This window comes from Panthera leo, chromosome D3 (assembly GCF_018350215.1).
Source record: "Panthera leo isolate Ple1 chromosome D3, P.leo_Ple1_pat1.1, whole genome shotgun sequence".
Lineage (NCBI taxonomy): Eukaryota > Metazoa > Chordata > Mammalia > Carnivora > Felidae > Panthera > Panthera leo.
In genome coordinates, this window is record NC_056690.1 from 33106799 (window position 1) to 33125745 (window position 18947).

Below are 18947 nucleotides of genomic sequence, written 5' to 3' on the forward strand. Positions count from 1 at the left end.
TACACCGGCTGTCTCTGGGTGCGAGACTGGGTATCTGGGGGCTGGAGTAAGAGAGAGACTTTTCACCCTCTTACATCTTTTGGACTTTGTGCCATACACAAACACTTCCTATTCAAAAAAATACAAATACAACTTAAAAAAATGCAACTGCTTTGTGTAGTGAAAATGTTATGCATACAGTGGATTTAATTTAATCCAATGCCGTTAAGAAAGGCAGAACAGAAAATGTACAGGAGTATTTTAAGAAGTGAGGAAAAAACCCCACACATTATGGATGAGGTTCTCAAGCAAAGCTAAAAAAATTCAAAAATCAGTGTCTGGAAGGAATCTTTTCAGGAGTAAAGTCATTGCTCTGCCTCTTAAAACCTCAGTGTACCTTTCTCACAAACCACACGTGTCAACTCGTTCAAGTCTTAATGTGACATAAGTATAGCCTACTTGTCTGCTCCTTCCACCATTTCCTGAGAGACAGCCATAAAGTTCAAGATGTTTTCTCTCCCAGTTACATAAAACTAGCAACGATAAGGACAATATGCTCTAATGTTAAGGTATTTTTAAATGTCATAGGCTCCTGGAAAGAGCAAGTGTCCCTCGAAGTGAACTTCTGCTTTGGTAAGCCAAGTGACAAATTCCCAACGTATCAAAATTTGAGATGAGACTTGACAGCAAAAATCTCACACTTTCAAAGGATTGGAGGTTTCAATGACATCTTACTCAAGGAGTTAAAAAAATGTGTTGCTTTATCTTGTGACCCTTGAAAATGTGTCCCCTGTAAGGAAAAACACTCTAGGGAAGAGTTGCCTTGTGGGCTCACGCCTGGATTTCTTGGTGTGTTGTAGACGAGAGGTTGCTCCACACGCTTTTATTATCAAGAGCACAGAATAATGGCCTTTTAATTATGTGAAGAGCAGCATCACGATCTATGTTCTATTTGGTTTTCACTGTAGGATGTAGAGAGAATCAAAAAAATTGGTAACAGCTTGCCCCCTTAAATATTTACTGTGGATAAAATTTATTAGTCTGCTAAAATCAGAGTGTGAATGTTTTGATAAGAACAGGGTAGTTAAATGGCCTCAAAAAGAACATTCCTAGAACAGACGTAAGAATTACAAAGAGGAAAAGGGCAGCGGACCCCACCTTCACTAAGAGCTTCAGCGTTAACATCCGTGATGCACTAGGAAGGATACGAGGTCACTTGTGGGCTTTTGCTGCCAAAGCGTTAATCGCATCTGGTCACGACACATCAGATGAGCCACAGTGAGGGCACTCCTCAAAATTAATGTCTGGTCAAGGTCAGGACAGAAAGGAAGGCTGAGGAACTGATGCAGAATAAAGGAAAAATGGAAATGAAATGTAGTGCTTGATCCTGGATTGGACTATTGACCAGAGTTCTCACGATGATGATGACGATGATGATGGTGACAACGACGAAGATGACGACTGTAATTTCACTATATTATTCACTATATATTATTATCTGGACAAGTGGTGAAAACTGAATAACATTTGTAGGTTACAAAACAAGACCAAATCAATGTTAAATCTCCTAATTTTGATAACCATACTGTGCTTATCAAAGTGCCTGTCCTTGTACATCACAATACACACTGGAGTATTTAGAGGTAAAGGAACACGGTGCCTGCAACCAACTCTCAAATGGTTCATGAAAAAATGTGTGTTAGTGTAGACAGAAGGGGGAAGCAAATATGGCCAACTAGCTATTGGTGAATCTGTGTGATGAGTGCCTGGAAGTTCTTTGTACTACTTTTGCATTTTGGGGGTAAGATTAAAAGTGTTGCAAAATAAAAAGTTACTTGTTAGGAATGCCCCTTATGATACTGTCTCAAAGAAAAAAAAATGGAATTTTATTTTATTTTTATTTATTTATTTTTAATGTTTTTACTTATTTTTGAAGGAGAGAGACAGAGAGAGGCAGAGCATGAGCGGGGGAGGAGCAGAGAGAGAGGGAGACACAGAATTCGAAGCAGGCTCCAGGCTCCAAGCGGTCAGCACAGAGCCCGATGTGGGGCTCGAACCCACAAACTGTGAGATCATGACCTGAGCCGAAGCCGGACGCTCAACCGACTGAACCACCCAGGCGCACCAAAAATGGAATTTTAAAAAAGCATCCTCATGGAAGCGCTAGTCTTGTCGATGGATCTAACCAAAATACTTTATTAAAATAATAGCAATTCCTTTCATTTTATACCAGCTGTGCAAAATGAAGTATGGGGGTTCCATTTGTCCTTAGCGTTTTGACACAAGCAAAGTGAGGCTTGGAAGCAGGTTTCTGATGGGGGAGTGCCTTCTGCCCAATGGCAGACAGAGCCTCAGAGAGCCTTGCAAAGGCAGACATGCAGGAGTGGCCTCTTAATGGATTCGGGAGTAGTCTTGCCAAAGACAACTTACATTTTGTCACTCCCTGACTAGAATCAGTGAATGGTTTTCCATAACCTTGAGGAGGAGGCCCAAATCCCCTGGCCTCAGCTCAGCATGAAGCTGGTCAGGTGGGGCCCCCCACACACTCCCAATAGCTCCCCATAAACATCTCTAGTGTAGCGCTGTACCACAACATCCACTTTGTTCATAAGTCTGTATTCCCTCTAGAGGATAAAAGCGTCTAGAGGAAAAGTAGCGCTCCTTATTCATCCTGGTATCCACAGACACTTAAGTGTGTTGCCTAAACACTGAAGAAGCAAGAGGAGCTAAGGTAACCTCTTGCACATCCACCTTTCCCCCTCAGCAGCACCTTCACACTCAGTTTTGGCAGAAAAAGCCTTGGGGGTCATCAATGCTATCCCACTGAAGACTGCTCTTCAGACCACTCTGTTACAAAGGCCTCTCTCTGGAGAGAAAGGGAAGCCATGTTCCATCTTTGCCAACAGCCAGGGTACTCCACGCGCAGTGGGAAATCATGAAACTCCCTGCTTCCCTGGCAAGTTCTTTCCCTCGTTTCCTGCCGTTTCCTCAACTGGAGCTCTCAGACTAGATGGTCTCTAAGGCCTCACCAACAGTCCGTTTTCAACACACACCACGGTTTTTAAAATATGACTTTGACAACGCCCTGTAAAATCAATATGGCGGCCTTGCTCTGAGACATAGGCACTCACCACTTCCAGCAAACTTCAGAAAAGGAAAAAAAAATCCAGGGGTGCAAATGAGAGAAAGAATGGTTATTCTTTACTTAAAGAAATAATCTTTCTAGGATTTTTTCTTAAAACTAGAGAAACACATCCTGGGACATTTAAAATATTTTATTTAGCAAAAGTCTAATGCTGAAAACTTTCCTGAGGAGGAACCTATTCTTGAAATGTGATGTATTTCAGTATTAACTTCCCTCGCGGAGGGAGGGGGTGCTTCAGGATACAGCTCATCTCTCTATTATTAGAAAGGGTGTGTTGGGGTGAGTACTGGGTTACAAGAATTAGCCAGAAGCTTGCTGGAACGTGTGGCAAAACCAAGCAGACACTGTAGCCCCAGGGAGGAAGGTGAAAAATGTGACAGACATCTGGCAAATCTAGGGCAGTTACAGGTGGCCTCAGAGAACCTGTCGCTAGGCAAGGCACAGAACGGAAGGGGAGGACCAAGAGGGGCAGAGATGGTGGTAAAGGAGGAAGCCGGAAGTCACTTCAAGAAAATCTGACTGGAGGTAAGATGGAGTAGGAGGAACACGGCTGAGACACGGGGGGCTGTGGGTGACAGAGGTCAGGTGGGAGAGTGCCTGGAGGAGCTCCCCCTGCCCCCGGGGTGTCTGTGCTGTGAGGAGACACTCAGGCCAGGGTCCTGAGCAGTCAGGGCCAGTGGACGGCTTGACAGCTCTTTGGGGATAATTAGAGACACCTCCTCCCAGGTATGTTGTGAGGTGTTGGGGACATCAGCACTTGGCGTGGACAGAGGACACGGTTTATAGGTGCTGGCTCAAAACAGGGCTGTAGGGTACAGCTGGCTGGTGGGGGAATAGTGAGAAGGTTCAGTTGTCTCCCCCCCTGCACCCAGAGAGGACTTGACAGTGTGCAGGCAGCTGAGCGTTCGTCGGAGGCCACCAGGGCAGGACTGCGGTGAGGAGGGCTGGCACCAAATCAATGCCGGATCACTGCTTCAGTCCTCATAACGACCTCACGCAGTAGGTACTGTGATCACCTCTGTTTCACAGTTGAGAAAAGGCAGACGGCAACAAAGTGATTTGCTCAAGGTCCTGCAGTGGCGGGGATGTCAGAATTGGAGCCCAGGTGGTCTGGCCCCAGTATTTTCCCTCAAGATCAGGACACTGTCCAGTCCACAGACTCCGAGATCCTGGACAGGAGTCTCTGGAGCACCTTGTCCACTTCCTAGCCCAGGAGGATGCTCTTTCTAGGCCCTGCCTTGGCCCTTGAAAGCACAGACGCAGCCTGAGCCCCACGAGGCCATTCTCCCCTTGGGCTCCCGTTCAGGGCAGTCAGCTCCCCACCCCGCGGCTCCCCACACCAGGGGCGGCTGAGATCTGGGAAGGGTACGCCCAAGGCGCCCCCGTGCAGTAATCCCTGTTTATTAATCGCATTTGAAATTATCCAAGAGGATTTTTCTCTTGGATGCCATATATACAGATTTCTAAGAGTTTCTGGTTTACTGTGGAACACATACTGGTAGTTCCCACTTCTTACACTTCCTCATGTTACCCTTCTCTTTTACAACACAAAGCAAACCTCACTCCTTCGAAAGGCAAAGAACAGGGTGGGTGCCTGGGACGTGGATCGAAATGTCATCTTGAGCGAAAGCGAGGGTTCACTGTTTCGTTGTATGGAGGGGAACCTTCCTTTCCGTAACGCAGTGTGATGGCCCAGGTGGCCAGTCCCCGGACTTGTGACACCCACAGCTCCCTAGTGGAGTGGACAAAGGATTACGTTATATTCTAACAGGCACTCAGGAGTTGTTTTCCGTGTACCCAGCTGTGTGGTGTGAGTTGTTGGGGGAGAGGACAGGAGGACAGCCAGGGGAGAAGCCTGTTCCCTGGGAGCTAACACAACTGGCCTGTCATTTCCTGACAGTGCTGGGGGGCTCAGAGGGCCCTGATGAGGTTCGAGGGCAAATGCTGGGGACCTAGGGGGGTACTGCAGCTGGGGCTCCAGATGGAAAATTTACTCCTACCTGACACATATTGTGGGCTTTAAAGACTTTTTGGGTGGTGGGATGAAAGAGTTCAGTTGGTTAGAAAAACACTAGCCCACTAACCTGGGTGATGTGAGTTCTAGAATTCTGCACGCATTCCCCACAGGACACAGGACAAGCGCACAGTCAGGAGTAGCTAAGGGTGCCTCAGCACCGGATGCTTCTCAGCCCTTCCGTGCACCCTCCTAACAGCCGCTCCAGGAAGCCTGGCTCCCACATCTGTTCTCACTGAGGGGCAGGTCACTTGCCAGGGGTCACATCTTTTGAGAGTGGTGGATCTAAGACCCAAGGTGGGCAGCTCCCCGGGCCCTACCCCTCTGCTCTGCAGGGAGCCAGCCTATTCTTCAACCAAATTCCTGGTGTACTTTTACCTGGGAGGGGAGGACAGAATAGTTCCTGCTCTCCGGGCTTATGCTGACCTATAATTCTGATAAAACGGTCACTTAGGAAATAGCAGCTAGTAATGACAGAGTACCGATCAACACATCAGACTGCTTTCACATTTCTCCTTGAGCCTTGTTTATCAGCTTCCCCTTAGAAAAAAAAAAACCTAGCAAGCCACAATTTTAAAAGAGCTAATAAAATCCCCACATTTTAAGAAGAAAGGAACCACGCAAATTACTAATTCAATTTAATTAATTGATTTAGGTTTGGTATTGTGCTAAGAGTTTTTTGGGAGGTGAAGGAGGAATGTGTCACAGTCATCAGCTGAGACAGTTTTCAATCACCTCATGCGTAGATGAGCTGGAGGCAAAGGCATGGTCCTAACTAGTGCAGGGGTTCCTGGACGGACCCCAGTCCACAGAAAGACAAGTTTTGGATGTATGCATGAGAAAAGAACGAACTAGGCACCTATCAATGAATACCATCCCACGCCAGGCTGCTCCGTTATCTCCCATCTGAATTGCTTCAATAGCTTCCTGAAGTTGCCCCTCTGCAGTCTTGGCTTCCTACTATCCATTCTCCCCCTACAGCCAGAGTGGTCCTGATAAATCACAACCAGAGCATGTAACTCCTCTCCAAAGGCCCTTCAGATCAGTACAGATCTGGGAGGTCTGGCCCTGAACATTCTCCCTTACCCCCCACCTCTCCAGAACAACTGTTAGCTGGAGAGATGCTATCCCCTGTCCACCTCGGCATTCTCTATTAAAACTTAGGTTTCAAGTAATTCAGCTGCCATCCAAATGGAAGGCAATATGAACAGCAAAAAGCCAAAAGGTAAACTTAAGTGTAATATTCTTAGAGAAAATCCTTAAGACACCTCAAGATAAGGTTAAACTTTTCACGATAATGGGCAATCTCATATAATTTTAAATGTATATTCTGATTTTTCCTTCTTAAATTAAAGAACTCTGAAATTAACTTTTTATGATAAAATCCTTTTCTATCTACAAGAAAATGAGCCTAAGACCTCACTTGTGACACCGAAAGACTTTCTCAAGGATCCAATCTCAAAAAGTCCTAGATTTAATGAATTTGTGCTGTATTTACTATTAAGATACTTGATTTAGCTCTACTTTTATGGCTTTTACAATAATATATAGTTTCTTTAAATAAAAGTTAATTTTCTCCAATATCTTAATATCTTTCTCGGTGAGGATCATCAAAATGTGAATCCAAGAACTATTCAAGTTAGTAATATAAGTGATGACTATTTCAGAGCATGATAGAATACATGTTACTGAAAAATGTGTGGACATTAAAATAAAAATGGAATCTTCAGAAGGAACGTTATATGTTTAGGTATTAATTTCCTTCTTTATATAAATGTAGACTATTAGAAACATAATCACATTTGACACGCCATAGGCACATAAGACAAAAGAATATCAGGTTTAAAACCTACCGAAAGAGAAAAAAAGGATTATCTCTGAAAGAGCATAATTGCATTCATCCCAGTCAACCCAGAACTGTTGGGTCCTAATTCTCTTTTATTTTATTTGTAATGAATTATGGTTTCTGATACTTATTTTTAAGTAGCCTTAACACACCTATGTGAAAATACATGTTTTCAAAGGAAATGGGTCCTTCAGTTTTCTCTTTTTATTAAAAATATTCACGATAGAGCTCAAAAACACTTTCACAGGTTAGGTGCTTTGGATTCCTTAGTAATCCCCTCAGGAGTTACTGTTTCTGAACTTGGCATTGAATATGAAATCCCTTATCAGGTGTGAGCCTATCATGTGAAGAAGAAAAACATGTGACTAACACACCTTAATTCTAATTCCTCATTACATGATAAGAATCACTTTTTTTCCTAAGTCAGAATGATATAGGAGATATTTTATGATTACTTACTTTCAAGCAAACATGCCCAGACAGACTTGAGAATTCAAGTATATGTCTATGAATGTGTAAATCTGAAGTTGCATGGGAACGCCATCTGTGATTTGAGCTAGGACCTTGTAGTTTTGGGGGACCTCTTCGATACACAGTGTCACAGAGTACTAGGGGACACCCTATAGCTCTAGCTGGCTGAATTACTGCTTTGGTCCTACCCCCTACGCTCCTCCCTCATCATCTCCTTTACCCCCTCTAAGCCATCCAGTTAAAGACACAGCTCAGGGAGCACCTGGGTGGCTCAGTCGGTTAAATGTCCCACTTCGGCTCAGGTCACGATCTCATGGTTCATAAGTTCGAGCCCCACATCGTGCTCTGTGCTGACAGCTCAGAGCCTGAAGCCTGCTTTGGATTCTGTGTCTCCTTCTCTCTCTCTGCCCCTTCTCCACTCATGCTCTGTCTCTCTCTCTCTCTCTCTCAAAAATAAATAAACGTTAAAAATAATTAAAAAAATAAAAAAGACACAGTTCAGTAAAAAAGTGTTCCTGCTGTGCCAGACACCCTAGCCCCCTTTTCTAGCCAGTTTGCCACTTCTAACCCTCCCTTTTAGAAATTCTAGAGCTCTGACTGGTTACACTGGAATGCTTATCAGAAGCAAAAATCAAATGAAAGGATGCAAACAAAAGCTTTAAAAAAGGGTAATCCTTATCTGCCATCTTGCTGCAAAGCCTATAGGACAGGATGCTCCCGTTGAAGAGACAGGGTAGGGGCTAGAAGGTGCACACTGGCCCAGACTTCAGTCAGAGCATTTTACACACTGTCTGTTGTACACACTGCTTTTTGCATCACCTTCCCTTCGAAGAGAGGACTCTGAGAAAGAAAAATGTCTCAAGAGCCCTACACCGGGTGATGAAAACTTTGAAATTCTGTTACTGTTGGGAACGTACACACATATACACACACTCACGCACGCGCACACACAGAGGTGCAGGCACAAATATGTTCTTTTGGCACAGCTATAAGAAAGATGAGTTTCTGAGAAATCTAACAAATATATTTTCCTTTGACACATGCTTAATCCAATTACCACATAACAATATTTTGAAAATATGCATATACACCAAAGAAAAGAAAATTACAATTTATTTCACCCTTTCACATGAGCCGTACTGCCATCCCACTGGTTAGGAAAGTGCCCGTAAATACTGCAGATGTGAAGCAAACTACATTTTTCCATCATAGAATAAACACTCAGAAGGGATCCGTGTTATTTACAGCATGCATTCTCTTCTCATTTGAGCTACAGGATGCACATCGTAAGAGTGACCTGAATTCTGTTCTACTATTCCCATGGAAGCGATCACTTACCATAAGTATTTCTCTCTGCTTATGTAAATTCTATTCTTTGGTTATCTGGGAAACTGCTGAGTTATCAATTTAGAAATACATATAGGAAAAAGTACTATCAATATTTTCCTAAAGGTATGCCACTTTCCTGATTACCGACCTCACGAATACATTCATAAAAGCGTTTCTTACAACCCCATCGTCTTTAATATTTTTAACAAAGGTTAATATTTTGTCATGAAGGAAAGCCTTTCTCTAGGCAGAGAGCTAGATTTTAAAGAATGTCAAGAATAAAATAATATTAGCATTGATTCTCAAGCAATCTCATTGAAAATGGGTCTCTCTTGAACCATTTAAAATATTTCAAGAAGGATTTACTTACCTGGGAATATTCAAAGTCAGTGATGGGAGCTATACTCTTGATATAGTCTGATCGAAACTGGTTTTCTGGGTTGGCCAGTGGAACTGGAGGTATGATAGTACTCATAGCAGAAACAATTGTCTAAAATGGAATGAAGAAAAAAGCATATGGATAAATAGAACATTGAGGCTCCGTGTATGACAACTAAAATATACCACACAAACATTTTTTAAAAAGCCCTTACCACAATAGCGTCTTTAACATTTTTCCGGATGTCCAGGATTTTCTGTTTCTTTTCCCTATATGAAGAGAATTGTTATTAATTTAGTTCACTTTTAGCACTCACTTGAATCAGTTGATGTGGGGTTTTAAACTTCCAGCTGCAGCATGGGGCTAGACTGGTTTTCCTGGGGGTCAATGTCAACCCCAAGACAAAAGGTGCAAAGTTTTTAACTGGTAAAGGAAAACATGCTTTTTTTCTAATCTGTACTCTAAGTAAACTTGAATGCATGCGTTACAGACCATATATAGTTGTATACAGCTACGCAGGCTACACATAGCCTAGCAAAGTGGTTATGGTTATGAATACTGCATATAAAAGCTATACAGCTACACTTGTAAATACATTTTATTTGAATTACCATATGTGATAGTTAGGAATTGAAACAGAAGCAAAGGATATAGACAAAAATATTTAGTGACATATTGGTTAAGTGTACTCAGAGCAAAACTAATAACACAGACCAACACCTCAAGAACATCTAATAAGTCATATTTTGTTAAGCAAGTTATTTTATTTTTTGATCTAGACACCACCAAAAGGATTCGGCTAAATATTACAAATTCAACAACAGGCTTCTCTTTTCCTCCCTCTCAAAAGTCTGCTCGATGATCAAATTAACTGTTTAAAGAAAGCACTTTGGAGGAAGCTAGAGAGAAGTGAAAAAGTTCGCATGCAGTTTGGAGGCAAAGGCAAAAGCAAAACTGATCGTTCCTTACTCAGGATTAAATCCATTGACATGCAGGATCCTCATTTGTTTGACGATAGTGCTTTTCCCCGACTCACCAGCGCCTGCAAACAAACAAAAAGATTGCTGTGATCTGTAGCCCAACACCGTTGCCATCGCTGCCGCCAACCCAGACAGCAATTACCCTACCCAGCGTGGGTATTTTCCAGCACGCGCCAGCTCGTGGCTGGAGGAGCGGTTCCCCGGTCGCCGGCGGTGCGCGCGGCCCCCTCCCGGCCCTGCCCGCCCGCCCCCCGCGCTGGCTCGCTGCGCTCTGGGCTGTGCGCTCCGCTCGGGCCGGGGCCGCCAAGCGCCCACCGCCCTTACCCAGTAGCAGCAGGCGGTGAGTCGCTTTGTAAGCCAGACGCTCCTTCTGCAGCTGCTTCTCGATCTTCTTGTTGGCCTCGCGTCGTTCTTTTTCATCGACGCCCTGGTCTTCTGCGGTCTTGCTGTTGCCCAAACACCCCATGCCTGCCCCCTTGGATGGACGTCGGGCAGAGTTAGGAATGTGCACAAAAAGCAATAGAGAGTTGTAGATGTGTGTAGATCCTGCGACGGCTTCTCCTCCTCGCTGCTGAAAGAGATGCTCTGGTCTCTCGGTGTTTTTCGATCAGAACAAGCGTTCCGTCTCCCCTCCCTCTGCCCACCGCAAACTCCTAACTCAAAAGGATGCGAGGACGACTCGCGGAGCCAAATAAATACTTTTTAAAGGTAAAGGCTTAGTATTTTCTGCTGGACAAACAGCATGGCATGAAAGGAGACGGGGGCCGAGAGCGCCGAGCTCTGCCGGAGCCAGCCGGGATGGCGCTGCGCCCTCCGCTCGCCCCGCGTCTCCGCGCCCGCGCCGCCCGCCGAGCTGAGCCCCGCTCAGCCCCGCTCCCGCCTGCGCGGCGGGGAAGCGCCCAACGGGACCGTGAAGATGCCCGGGCCCCGCGGGCTGCTGGCCGACCGCGGCGCGGAGGGACGGAACTCGTCGCCGGGTCCCCGAAGGGCGATCGTGGACACCAGACGGCCGGCTCGCGCTCCGCGCTGCCTCCGCCGTCGGACGCGCGCCCCCTCCCGGTTCCGAGCGACCCCCGCGCCTCCGCCCGGCCGGGAAGGGGAGCTGGGCCTGCTGGCGAGGATCTGGCAGGGGCGCTAGCGCTAACGGAGCTGGAGGGGTCGGGAGCTGACCTCTAGGAGCCCGGCCCCGCGGGACGCTCACCCGCGCGGGGTCTGCACCGCGCCCGCGTGGCCCTCTCGCACTCGGAGCCCGGGAGAATGGGTCTGGGCGTGCGCTCCCCGCCGATGTCTCGGACGCCTCCTTGCTCCAAGGCGGGCGAGGACTCGCGAAGGATCATGCATATTCTATCAGGGAGGAGGATCTGTAAGAGGCTCACCAGTCACACCGCCTTTGTTCGTTCATTTTCTAGACTATTCCAGCGCACCCACGCTGCCGCCTCCCTTAGCCTCTTGTCTTTATCTCCAGCCCCCGTTTCTCCTTCGCAGTTCTCTGAACAGCTCTACTACTTCCCTAGGAGACTCAATGGCCTTGAACTTGGCATCTTAGCGGTGGAACTGATGAAGGCAGGAGACCGGACTGTGCTCTCATTCGCTGTGCTGAGTGCGAATTCCCAGAGACGGTCCGTCCGCAGTCTTGCAGTCGACTTTTTGGATTTGAGGGAAAGATGGCAAAAGAGGCGACCTAGCAGAAGTCCAGGTCCGAGATCACTTCCTTGTGCAGCGCTGTTAGGGCTCGGTGAGGCCGGCACACAGATTCTTTTACATGGCCTTGTTCACCTGTCTTCTGTGCCCCAGTTTCTTCCCTCCCAGCCTACATTTCTCCCTTTCTCACCAAGGCCTGATCTTCTTTACAGAGAGCAAACACCACGGCGGGGGTGGGTGGGTGTGGGGTGTTTTCCTTGCTCTGCTGCCCCCTCCCCTCTGCAGCCTGCACCCAGGGGCACAGCCGGCTTCACTTGTCCGCTTGTCTCTTCTCCTCTGGCTCTCCCCTCTCTCCTCAGCCTCCCCTTTTCTGCTGGCTTGTTACCTCAAGTGGACAAACGTATTCACCTCTGCCTTATTCAAAACCAACAGCACCTCCTTACATCTCAGGCTCCTTGTTAGTATCACCATTTTCCCTCCTGCACATGGCAGCCTAGAGTTAGGAAGGGCATCTGACTCTGGCCTGACTTTCTTTACCTCCTGTTCACACCTCTCAGCTCCTGGCAGCCTGGCTTTGGCCCACCTCCCTACTGAAGATATTCAGTATATTTCAGATATTGAAAATATTCTCATTAGGGTCTTCAATGGCCTCCCAGGCACTGAACTTCATTCATGAACTTAGGTCTTTACTTTCTTTGACCTCTCCAGGGAGCTGGCACTGACCCTCTTTGAGACTGTCTTGTCCTGTGGTTTTGATGTCCTGTTCACCCTCTGCCTGGTGGAGGTGCCTGAGACCCCAGCACTCTTTCTCCCCTTGCACACATTCCTGGAAGGGCTGACTGTATCCTCAACAGTCTGTGCACACGGCTCTATGCCCACATCACATCTCCATCCCGGCTCACCCGCTTGTCCAACGCCGTCCCCAAGCACACCTCCATTTCTATGCCTCACAGGGATCCTCACTTCTACCTGCCAAGGGCTGAGCTCCTCCCCTAAGCCTACCCCCACACCCCCCCACTTGTTCCTCTCTGTTCTCTCTCTCTGTGATAAGGGCCCCTGATTTTCCAAACCAGAACATGGGAGCCATTCCTGACTCCTTTTCCTTCTTGCAAACCCGAGTAGTTATTGTGTCCCAAAGAGTCTGTTTCCTAAATATCTGTCCTGTCTTTTCCACCCTATCTTCCGTTGCCATGGTCTTAGATCACGAATCTAACCTGGACTTCAGCAATGGCTCCTCCTCACTCACTCCAGTGCTGGTACCATGTTGCTGCAGTGACAATACAGATCTGCCATGTTCCCGTCGCCTATGAGGGCTTGACCATGATCCTTCAAGGCTGGGTTGATGTAAACTCTGTGGCCACAGCTCTCTCAAGTCTCTCCCCTTCCCAGCACTGCCCTGCCTCTCCTTCCAACTACTTGTACTTCCTGAACACCCTATCTTATCCCTGGGTCCACATGCTGGTTCTTTCTGGAATACCTGGAATACCTTCTTCACTCGGCCACCTCCTAATTATCCTTCCAGCCTCACCACTCCCTCCACATTCAGGTTAGGCCCCCTTCCCTGTGCTGCATCGTCTCACCAGCTCCTTGCATTGTAATGGTTTATTTGCAGCTTTCCCCACAGTTCACTAGATGGGTGACTCTACAAGGGCCAGGTCTGAGTCTGTCCTTTACACATGCAGCACCTGCATCCAGTCCAGGGCCCGGCCTACAGGAGCTGCCTGCCCAGGAACCTTCATGGAATGGATGAATGAATTCATGAAAGCCAGAGATAACTCTGCTCAAAGTCTGGGGTCTCATGAAAGGAATTTTGTGATCAGGTTTTAAGTTCAGAGAGTACTTGTCCAGGTTAGTATCATGTCGAAATTATTCTTTTCGACAAAAGCAAACCTCCAGTGCCATACTATACTCTGAGCTAGGTTGAAAGTTCTCGTGTTGTGTAAGGGGACTATTTATCACTGTTGCCAGGCCTCACACCTCGAGTTAACACAACTGTTCACACGTGGCAACAGCAAGCTGGCATGTACTGTGGCTACTGGGGAAGTCGGGAGGCAAGAAAAGGTAAGTAAAAATTGCTTAGTGTAGTGGGATGTTTATAAGGATTTGCCAACTTTTGTAATGCCAAGATTTTTAGAAACTGTTACTTGGAAGAAAAAGTTTCAAAACAAATCCCATGGAAACTTATAAAGGGAGAATTAAGTTAGAACCCCCAAACCACACTTTGAAGGCAGCCTGATAATTCGGTGACCCTAAAAACACAGCAAAAAGTTTCCACTTGTTCAGATCTAAGAATTAGGGCTGTTACAAGACAAGACAACAGGTCCAAAATGGAGTTGCTTATGCTAAGCCCCGCATCACCAAACTGAGAATCAATTAGTTTTGGCTTTCCCAGAAATGAAATCTTAAACCTGTCAATCTGAAACCGCCAGATCAGCACTAGTTAGATAATCTGCCTCATACACTCCTGTCATCCCCTAACGGCAAGGAACCTTGCAATAACCAACCCACTTTTTAACCTAGTGTAATTGCCTTGTTTCCGCTCCCGGCTGGATATGGAAGTCTTTATTTTGTACTGCTCCTCGGAGCTACTTTCCATCAAGTAGATGGGGTGTTGCCTGATTTGAATCAAGTTTTGCTCAAATAAGCTCTTAAACATTTTAATATGCCTGAGTTTATCATTAAACAGGGTTAACAATAAATTCTTATATTTGGAATTCAGAAAGACTTATGTGAACAGGTATGATGAAAAATATGCCATAATACACCCAAGAAGTTAATATATCAATATAATAATAATAATAGTAATAAAAAATAATAATAATCCGTGTAAAATAGCTTCTACTAGTTGTCCACTGATTTCTGGCACTGTGCTAATCCTTCCCATGGAGTAATTTGTGTAACATTTGCAGTAAGGAACTATTGCCAAGATTACTTCCAGAAGCTTAGAAGGGCAAGGAAGAGGTGTATCTGAGATATAAACCTTTGTGTCCTGGCTGCGATATCTGCACTGTACGAGGTACAGTGTGCCCACAGTCCACTGCTAAACATTCGAAAATAGAAAGTCAACGTCCGTATACAGTGATGCAACAAAGCCAGTTTTACCTAGTCTGTTATCCGGTAGGAGTTCAAGACACTTTTTTTTGTTTTTTTTTAAATCCAATCATCTGGCCTTTTTCTAGTCTGGTCTGGGAAGCGAATCCTCATTTGTGTTTTAAACCATGGGATCAGAATCCCAAATCCCAGCTGGCTCTGTTGCGGCAGCAGGAGAGGAGCTTTTGGGGAGCACCCAGGGTAACCTGGAGCGCAGGCAGCGCGAGCATCTGTTGCCAGGCAACGGCTATGCAGCAGCATCGCCCTCACCAAGAAGCACGCACACCCACCTGCAGAGACTAAGGGCTGCCCTGCAGCTGCTTGCCCTGAGAGGAGGGGGTGGCAGCGGGGCAGGGAAGCGCCTGCGCCTGCCTCTGAGGCTGGGAAAGGCCCTGGGCTCACCAAGGAGAACTGAGAAGGCACAGAGTTTGAGGCAGAAGGACAAAGGTCAAACAAAGTGGTGTTTTCCTCACTCTTGTTGATATTTAAGACAGGGTATCTCAAGTCTGAGTGCATTTGGAAGTTTAATTATTTAAATTTCTTTTACACTTAGTTTTGTGAATTTTGAATAGTGACTTTAAAATTTGGTTTTGCCTCCGACCCTCTGATTTAAGCTGGCACGTGATGAAAACAAAAAAGAAACTGCACCTGTTCTCTGGTTAGCTGAACTCAAGATCGTGGCAGCAGGACCGACACCATTTGCTTCTCCCTTAAGGAGGTGCCGGTAGAAGTGTAATGAACAACCGGCTGGAACATTCAAGGAAACGGTTTCAGTTTATGACAAGCCTAGATGATTATTTGAAAAATGTAGTAACTGGTCTTGGGGTGGCATTTTATGCTTTCCAACTTCCTGAAGGTTAAAACTGCAGTAAGAATTTTAGAACAGATGTATCAAAAGTTTTAGAAGAAAAGGAACAAAACAGTTTAGGAAAGGTGCGTAGTTACTAATTCCATGCAAGGGCAGTGTTCCAAGAAACTAAAAGCTGCAGCCAGTTTTGCTAAGCCCAGGGCCGGGGGTGGGGTGGGGGAAGGGGGTGGTGCCAGCATGGCCACCGGCTGGGCGGATGGTGTGCACACAGCCGTGCCACTGTAGACAGCTTGCGGTTGTTTTATCTCTTTTCTTTCTTAGTGCATTGGTGCAAATAACCCGTGTAGATTATTTTCCCTTAGAACAGAGCTCACTGCATGACCTAATTACCATACACTTAAAAATACTGTGGTTAAAAAGTTGTACATTTTTATGGAAAAGCAGGGACACATTCAGTTTACCCTTTCTGTACATAATACTCTGCAATCAAATACTTGAGAATTCATTGAAATAATTTGTCTTTTTACGCCCTTGCTCCTCCAGCCAAAGTAATATTAAGTAGCATTTGGAAGGGCCATGCATAAAGGGTAGTGATGCAGTCTGTTTAGCTGACAGCTTTAAAAGCTAAAGCAGCAACGAATCTGTAGGAAAGGTATCTTAACTGACTTTCACCCTGCCCTGTGTCCAAAAACCTAGGACTGAAATATCCTCATTGGAATACACAACTCAGTGTGACAGGCGGGAGTTTAATTACAGTATAAAAATAGAAGTGAGACTACTGAATACCTTAAAGAAAACAACAACAAAGACTCCATAAAGCAGAATGGGAAATCTGCAAACAGCGTGAAACTATTACAGTGTTGCAGTTCAAAACATCTGTGAAAGCTACCAAGCAGGGTCAGGTTATGGGGCAGAGACATCAGAAGGGCAGCTTGTGGACCCTCAGCGTATATCGATCGCAAGAGAAACCACATGCATCAAAGTTGCATTTAGTACACATTTCCCAAACAGAAATCAAATAAGGGGCTCAAGAAGGACGGAATGAAAATTAGCCTTCCACCAGTAAAGATTAGCATCCCTAGCTATTTTATCCTGATCTTCAACCTTAGATGGCCTAACAAAGTATGGGACTACAGCAGATTTTCAGACACAGGTTGCTTAATTGATAGATTTTGATAGTGATGTAAAATTGCAAAGATAGTCTACAGTTTTAAAGATCTTTCTTTACTAATTAACAACCATCAGATGTAAGATGTAGAGCTTGCAAACAAACAAATCTACCATATGTGAATCAATTTTACATGTTTTCTTTTTCATTTTTTTTAGAGTTTTTATTTTAATTCCACTTAGGTCACATACAGAGTTATACTAGTTTCAGGTGTACAACATAGTGATGCAACACTTCCATACCACACCATGTGCTCATCCCAACAAGTGCACTCCTTAATCCCAGTCACCTGTTTCACCCATCTCCCCCCCCCCCCCCACCTCCTTCTAGTAACCATCAGTTTGTTCTCTATAGTTAGGAGTCAGTTTCTTGAATAATGCTTAAATCTAAGGAACATTTTATGACAAAAATAGTTTTAGCATTTAGTTCTAGATACCATGAGTTTTCTAGTCCTCAGCTAACTATATCCACCAACACTTTTTTTAAAGATTCAATCTCATGCAATCTCTGGGGTTAGAAGAATGCGCCCGGTGATTAAGAGCTCTCGTCCAATTTAGTTTTTTGTAAAGTGCATCACATTCTTCCCCTGATTGGGAGCAAAAAGAGACAATGTGATGCACGTTTTAAATGCTTACAAACGTTCTCTTGGTGTCAGTGAGGTGCCCTTATGGGATGCCAGAGCTTCAGGAGGCTTGGTGACATGAATCCTGGTTTTTGCACGCCTATTCATAGGGTTGGACTTCAGCGATGCCTGCCTGCCTCACAATTGTCCTCCTAATTTAAGCAAATCCAGTAACAATATGCTATAAGGCAAGGTCATTAAGAGAATCCAATTTTGTATCTACGCAATATAGATTCATGTCATTGAACACATGTTTATCTCTTCCTACAGGCCATCATCTGTGGAGATGTACCACTGAAGCCATTTTCTCACCTTCTCGAGCAGCTGGGGAAATCAAACTAGCACACTGCCATCATTCAGAGATCAATGTGTGACAACATGCATGAGCCCAGGGCTGAAAGGGGTGGGAGGGTTCATGGAATTGGCAAAAGCTTCACCAAGGAGGAGGGGCCCCAGGTTGGACAGGGTAGGGAGTAGGAGCACACTACAGGTGAGGAAGAGCTGCTTAAGTAAAAGCAAAGGGGAGGGAATAGGTATTGCACAGGACGCAGAGGGACGCACGGTGCACCGTGTCTCTGAGGTGGGGTGAACCCAATGAGCCCCAGGAAAATACATACTCTTGGCATGGCAATTTTCCTAAGATAAAAGCTCTCCCTTGGCTTGTATAGCTCAGAGGTTAAGAGCATGGGTTGCTGAGCAAGAATGGCTGGTCTCAAATCCATTTTCTGCTGTGTGGTTCTGTTTCTTTCTCCATAAATGGGTGAGGACAATGGCACTCACCTCATAGAGTTACGGCAAGAATGTTATGAATTGGTTCATCTTATCATAGTGGCTGGCAAGGAGCAAGCTCTTAATAAATGTAGTCATTATTATGATTCAACATTAATTTAACAAGTACATATCCACTTAATTCCTCTACATGAAGCAACACGTTGTCCTCGATGAGCTCCTGATTTTTTCTACTAGGCAGACACACGAGCAATGGCATATAGTACAGTCAACAAAGATTGGGTGAGGGTCTACCTACACTCAGCTGAGCAAAGTACTAGCCGCTGGCTGGGGACATAAAGGCAACATGTTGGAATCAGAAAAAAAAAAAAAAAAGCACAAGTGGTGGATGGATAGACAAAACGTGGTCTACACATAGGATAAAATAGTATTCTGCTTCAAAGAGGAAGGACATTCTGGGGACCCCTGGGTGGCTCGGTCTTTTGAATGTCTGACTCTTGATTTTGGCTCAGGTCATGATCCCAGGGTCATGGTATTGAGCCTTGCATTGGGCTCTGTGCTGAGTGTAGAGCCTGCTTAAGATTTTCTCTCTCTCCCTCTGCCCCTCTCCCCTGTTCGTGTGCGCGATCTTTCTCAAATAAAAAAAAAAAAAAAGGAAGGAAGGACACTCTGAAGGGTGCTGCAACATGGGTGAACCTTGAAGACATTATGCCAAGTGAAAAAATAAAAACAGTCACTAAAGGACA

At 45.5% G+C, this 18947-nt stretch overlaps 1 protein-coding gene across 2 annotated transcripts in view; it reads right to left on the reverse strand.

The window, feature by feature from the left end:
- GNAL (G protein subunit alpha L) overlaps nucleotides 1–18947 on the reverse strand; it is a 150242-nt gene that overhangs the window by 95150 nt on the left and 36145 nt on the right. Inside the window, exons 1-4 of one of the 2 annotated variants that reach the window (XM_042911765.1) lie at nucleotides 10468–10829; nucleotides 10133–10205; nucleotides 9378–9432; nucleotides 9155–9274 (exon numbers count right to left, since the gene is read on the reverse strand). In XM_042911765.1, the coding sequence (XP_042767699.1) occupies nucleotides 9155–9274; nucleotides 9378–9432; nucleotides 10133–10205; nucleotides 10468–10609 (390 nt within the window). In that variant the 5' untranslated portion in view covers nucleotides 10610–10829. Of the gene's footprint in view, nucleotides 1–9154; nucleotides 9275–9377; nucleotides 9433–10132; nucleotides 10206–10467; nucleotides 10830–18947 lie in introns of those variants that run through there. The other variant, XM_042911764.1, reaches the window with a different exon arrangement.